The 6,354-nt window shown below is 37.0% G+C and overlaps 2 protein-coding genes across 3 annotated transcripts in view; one reads left to right on the plus strand and one right to left on the minus strand.

Annotated features, from left to right (window-relative positions):
- The window catches only part of LOC110030198, a 62,504-nt gene extending 56,156 nt beyond the window's left edge, over positions 1-6,348 (plus strand). The window contains exons 10-11 of one of the 2 annotated variants that reach the window (XM_020732800.1): positions 4,386-4,513; positions 5,027-6,348. In XM_020732800.1, coding sequence (XP_020588459.1) covers positions 4,386-4,513; positions 5,027-5,128 — 230 coding nt within the window. In that variant the 3' untranslated portion in view covers positions 5,129-6,348. Of the gene's footprint in view, positions 1-785; positions 943-4,385; positions 4,514-5,026 lie in introns of those variants that run through there. The other variant, XM_020732799.1, reaches the window with a different exon arrangement.
- The window catches only part of LOC110030195 (zinc finger protein BRUTUS-like), a 94,488-nt gene that overhangs the window by 39,798 nt on the left and 48,336 nt on the right, over positions 1-6,354 (minus strand). The gene's annotated exons all lie outside the window — the stretch shown is intronic.

The raw sequence follows: 6,354 nt of genomic DNA on the forward strand, positions 1-6,354 counted from the left end.
CTGGAAATATAAGCGAGCCGAACACGAGCTGAGCTTGGGCTTGCTCGTGTTCGGCTCGTTTACACCCCTAATTCTTGTCCTTCTGCTCGTGCCGCGTTCACTTAGATTTATCGCGAAAAGAGCCTTGGACTTGTCATACTTGGTGCTTCCACTTCGTCTGTCGAAGTATCCACCTTAGTCTCTAATAAGGCTCAATCTCGAGTCGGTAACCCCACTTGGGATTACTGTCACAAATCCAACCACACTCGTGATAAATGTTGGAAGCTTCACGAGAAATTTGCATCCAAACCATCGGCCAAATCTTCCACAGCCAGGGATCTAGTTGCAACTTCTAAATCTGACACATTGCAGCCGGCTTCTACCCAGAACAATCTAGAATCATGCATTTCTCTTAAAGTCAAATCGAACACTTAATCAAGTTGCTTGGATCCAACCAACTCTCTTCTGTTCTATCTCCCATGCTCTTCAAGGTACCAATCCTATGATACTCACTTTTTTACTCCTTCTAGTGCATGAATCATTGATTCAAATCTCATGAACCACATGACTGAAAGCTCTTAAGCCTTCTCAACATATTATTCTTGCTAAAAAAAGTTACAGTTAAAATTGTTGATGGGTCCCAAAGTTACATTTCTGGTAAATGGTTTTTGGTTTTAGCAACAGGTCTAACTTTAAAATCTGTGTTACATGTACATCTGTTGAAGTATAACATTTTATTTGTCTGTAGGCTAGCATATGACATTGATTGCATTGTCAATTTTTTCTCTGATGCTCGTTTCTTTCAGGTTCGTCGTTCAGGGATGATGATTGGAACTGCTAAGCGGGTTGACAGGTTTATCTTCTTTCAAGAGCAAAGCATGGAGAACGAGGGCACCCCACTCAGTAGTTGTAGTTTATCTCAGTCCACTGAATGTCCTACTATTATATTGTCATTTCGGTCATCTTAATTTCCAGTATCTAAAACAATTATATATGTTGATGTTTGTTAATAAAAGTCTTCCTCTTAGTTAAATATCGTGTTCCTTATCCGCTCCACAATTACACACGTTTTTACTTTCCGTTTCTTTTTCTCTTATTCACATTGACTTATGGAGACCGTCTCGCACTCCTTGTTACACCAATAAACAGTGATTCCTTACTTTGATAGATGATCATACTCGGATGACATGAGTTTATATTTTAAAAGATAATTTCAAAGTTACCGTCATTTTCAAAATCTTCCACCTCTTATTCAAGTTCTTTGGACTGATAATTGTCATGAATTTTTTTACTCTATATTGGGAGAATTCTTCATAAGGACATTCTTCATTATAGCTCATGTAGCGACACTCTTTAAAAAAATGGGTTAGCCGAGAGAAAAAACCGGCATTTCCTTGATGTTACTTGCTTCATGATGTTCCACTTCAATGTCCCAAAATATTTCTGGAATGATTCCATTCTTACCGGCACTTTTCCATCAATAGATTTTCTTTAAAAATTCACAACTTTCTTACTTCTTTAGCCGTCTTGAGATCATGTTTTCCTAACAACCATGTCTTCTCCACTTTAAGTCTCAAACTTTTTGAGTGTACAACTTTTGTTCGGAATACGGCCCCAACTCAGAGTAAACTTTATCTCAGGTCCATAAAATGTGTTTTCCTCATATACTCTTTCATTTAAAAGGGGTATCAGTGCTTGACCCTAGCACAAATAAGGTTTGTGTGAGTGCTGATATCCTCTTTTTTGAAGGTATTCTCTACATTCCTAAATCGGTTTCAGTGAGAGAGAGAGCTAGAGTTCTTGAACACTGTATTTTTTCCTACTCTGAACCATATATTTCTTTGGTTCCGCCCATTTCTCATTCCGCCAGGGTGCCCTCTGCTCGTTTGGTTCCACCAGCACATCCTCCCACTCTCTGAATCCCTTCAGGACGACATCCCCAGCATTGCTCCTACTTCAAATGAGGAACTTCGTTCCTCTAGTAAAGTACACAATCAGACAGACTCTCTCTATCCCATGACAAACTGTCTCTTTTCGCAGATTATCACCAATCTACAGAGCATTTGCTACAACACTGACCAATCATCAACTTTCATCTACTACTAAGGCTGCATTAGCAAACCCAGCCTGGAAAGCTGCCATCATGGAGGAAATGAATGCCTTTCAGTGGAACCATACTGACATAGCTTTTCTTCCTCGAGGCAAGAAAGCAGTGGGATGCCGATGAATTTTTAGCATAAAGTTTAAGTCTGATGGATCATTTGAACGCAACAAGCCAAGGTTGGATGCAAAAGGGTACTCATAGAACTACAGAGTTGACTATGAGGAGACATTTGCTCCAGTTGCTAAATTAAACATCATTCGATTCCTCTTATCCCTTGTAATGAATCTGGATTAGCCCTTATTCCAGCTTGATGTCAAGAATGTGTTCTTGAATGACAATCTTACAGATAAGGTATATATGACTCTTTCTAGAGGTTTTGACTCCATTGCCTCCCAGGGGTAAGTATGTAGATTGTGAAAATCTCTTTATTGATTAAAGAAATCACCACAGGCCTGGTTCATAAAATTCACAAAGATGGTGATAGACCATGGATTTACTTAGGCTCAATCAGACCAATTCTCTTTTTCCAGCATTCTTCCAGCGGTCAGGTAGCCATCCATATTGTCTATGTTGACGATATTGTTCTCACAGGTAATGATCTACTAGCATTGGAGTTCCTGAAAGACATTTTTCCCTTTTTGAAATGAAGAACTTTGGATCTCTCCGGTACTTTTTAAGTGTGAAAGTTGCTCGGTCATCTCAGGGTATTTGTCTGTCTCGGCGAAAATATGCGATTGACCTTTTAACAGAAAATAATTTTCTCTTGTGCAAACCAGTGACTGTCCATTGAAAAATTTCTTGGTGTTCCCAATGCAGTTTCTATAAATAACACTCACTACCAGCGCCTTGTCGGAAAACTCATCTACCTTGCCCATACACGCTTCGACATATGCCACACAGTTGAGAGAATCAATCAATCTATGCATGATCCATATGAGCACCTCCTCAAGCTGTCCGTTGGATTCTCCACTATTTAAAAGGCACACCTGGCTCAGGTTTATTTTTTTCTCGCCACATCTCTCGTTCTATTGCAGTTTACATATACGCGGACTAGGTAAGGTCCGTCTATGATCGACGATCTACCTCGGGGTACTGCTCATTTGTAAGGGGAAATCTAGCATGGAAAAACAAGTAGTCTGTAGTTGCTTGTAGCAATGCACAAGTCAAATTTCAATATATGTCCCTGAGAATTTGTGAAGCTTGCTGGCTACACATCATATTTTATGAATTTTGTATGACAGTCTCCGCTCCCCTACTGTTATTCTGTGATAACAAGACTGACGTTAGCATTGCTCACAACCCAGTTCAACATGATCACACCAAGCATGTTAAGATTGACAGTCATTTCATTAAGGAAAAAAAAGCTTGAGTTCGGGAAAATTTGTGTTCCGTTTGTGTCATCTAGTGGCCCGCTGGTCGATATTTTCACGAAGAATCTTCCTTGACCGTTGTTCGATTAGTTCAAATCCAAGTTGAGCGTAATTGACATCTATGCTTCAACTTGAGGGGGAGTATTAGAATATTAGATTTGCAGAATTTTGTATTAATTGCTTTGATTTACTTTTATTTACTTGCCTTTTTCTCTTTTTTTCTGTTTTTATTTGTTTTCTTAATAGTTGATCCTGTAAGGGGTTGTTCCTGTAAGGGATATTTATATCCCTCTTTGCATCAATAAGATTCACCCTGATTTTATTCTAACAAGAAGCATCAAAACTTGATTCATTATTTAACATCCTTGCAAGAATAATTCATATTAGTCATTTCTATGGAAAAGAATCTTAAAACTGATTTTTTTCAAATTCCCTCCTTAAATATTGAAGCATTGAACGTTTCAGAATTCATCCTTCCATGTCTTCTACGTCATCAGAATTCATTCTTTTATTTATTTTTCAATCATACATCTAGTTATCAAATCAAGATCATTAACTTGATCTTCATAATAAAAAAATAGCATGATGCCTAGTTTTATGATACTTCAAGATATTAATCATTCATCAATTTACCCAAGTAACACCCAAATGATGTCTTAAGTAAATGATTAATCAATTTAATGATGTAGGAAAGCCCAAATCAGAGGACTTTTTCTTAGCATTTATAAAAACATAATTTGAACCATTGTAGCGGTACTTGTAGTAAGGTGAATTCTAAGCCATCTATTTCATCATGTTTGACCAGTGGTTAAATTTTTATGAAAATGATCAAATTAGACCACCAAATATTTTTTAATGTACCTTTCAAAAAATTTATTATTTTAAATGTTATTGAACGCTGCCAATACTCTTATTCTTGCATTTGAGGTTAGCAAAATGTCATCAATATAATTCTGAAGAGCGCTGGAACAAGTTGTTAATCGAGGGACTTAATTTGGTTTCGCCGGACGAACTCTACGCCGTCATCAAGAAGCGAATTGAACGAGTCTTGATTCGCACAGTTAAATCTTCTTATATGCTTAATCAGAAAAGTGTCAAAATAGTTTCCTAACTCTTTGCGTAGAAAAATGTTACATCAGGAGCCTAATGCATTTCTGCATCAGGACTATAGTGAAATTGTGCCACATGTCCGAAGGAGGCGGATCATACCTTGAAGTATAGAATTTTTTTTTATTTAGTGGATCCGTCGTGTGACATGGCGCCATTTCATTGGAGTCCTGGTGGAGACTCTTGATGTAATACTCTTTCCTTTGCATGGGATCATTTTTGCCCCAAAATCTATAAAACTGTCATTTTAATCTTCAAGACTCCTTTACTATGGGTTGAAATAGTTTACGCATAGGACTATTTCAGTGCCAATTTAGAGACTGAGAATTAATTGGACACTTTTATGGACTCTGGGACTAAAATGGCGCCATATAGGCAAGGGACTATTTTGTCACTTCACTCCTTTTTAATATTATGGTTCTTTCATGGCACCAGCTTAATTTTGCCCTCCTAATTCTTATCCTAGGAAGGAGGTTCCTACCAGCAGCGAATTCTGACAGAGTACCTTAAGGGCATCCAGTTGAGGACCGAGGAAGTTGTACAAGCCTTAAGAGGCTCACAACAATGAGATTCTTCATATGGGAATCATAATATAGGTATGATTTTTTCAATAAAACTGGTTAGTGTTATCTAATTAAACTATTTTTTCAGCTCAAGATTTAGGGCAGCTTTTTAATGCTTTGTTTTATAGACCTCTGCTACAGTTTTATTTGAGTACAAGTTTTGCCATTTATTAGACTTTTTTATGTTATAAGCAATTTTTTATAACCAGATGTATTGCGATCTCTCGATTGCGAGATCCCACAATCCTATGGAATTGGGGAAACCAAATAAGTTGTTTTCTCTTGATTGCCGATTTATGGGAGAATGCTTACCTTTTTTTTTTCTTATTTCTAATTAGGATTATTCTCTATTAGGACTATTTATACGTTATTATTTTTTAGTTTAGGAGACTTTTGAGATTTGTTTGTGTCGTAGAGATTGTATCTCTGATTTCTATCCTAAGTAGTAGGAACTGGTGGCTTACCTCCTCAACATCTGTAATGCACCGTTGTCCATCTCGTTGTTTTCAATCGGGACAGCTGCTGAATGTTGTCTAACCTCTACAAATATCGTCAATCGATCATGTATTTTTTCCCTCACTATTCCTCCACCACTTCCCCGTCATATCACAGAGTGTGTTTATGAGAAAGAAAATTAATGAAAAAAAAAGAAAAAGAAAAGTGTCCCTAATTCTTTGAAGAGAGACATTTTAGTCCCAGAGTTTACAACTTTTAATTTAGATTGAAAATATTTCCAATGAAAGAATATTTTAGCTCCAATTAAAAGTGTCTGGATAAGATAAATTATAACCACTGCTATAGTTTTGAAAAAACCTACTTTTACTACAACTTCACACTTTTATAGAAGCTGTAGCTTCCCATACCTACTTAGGAAGATTTTCACTGGCTTTCAGCCAGGAAAAGCTGAAATTTGACTCCAATCCTTTATTTTAAAAATAAGAAAAATTTGATTTTATTCGAATGCCACATATAAGCCAAATATTTTGTTCTAAAGTTTTGATGCAGTTTTGTTTTCTTGGTCTGCTATAAAATGCTTCAGCCATGACAAGGAGAAGAAACAGCAAAAAATTCAGCATTACTGTAGGAGCAGAACTTGTTCCTGCTCCAAGGTTTTTCATATTCGTCGATCTCACTCATGTTTTACAATCTCTAAACCTGGAGGAAATATTGCATCCACTCATGTAGATTGGTGGTATTCTGGTAGTATTGTGGTTGTATTACGGTACAATAC

Source organism: Phalaenopsis equestris, unplaced genomic scaffold (assembly GCF_001263595.1).
Source record: "Phalaenopsis equestris unplaced genomic scaffold, ASM126359v1 Scaffold000672, whole genome shotgun sequence".
NCBI classification, from domain to species: domain Eukaryota; kingdom Viridiplantae; phylum Streptophyta; class Magnoliopsida; order Asparagales; family Orchidaceae; genus Phalaenopsis; species Phalaenopsis equestris.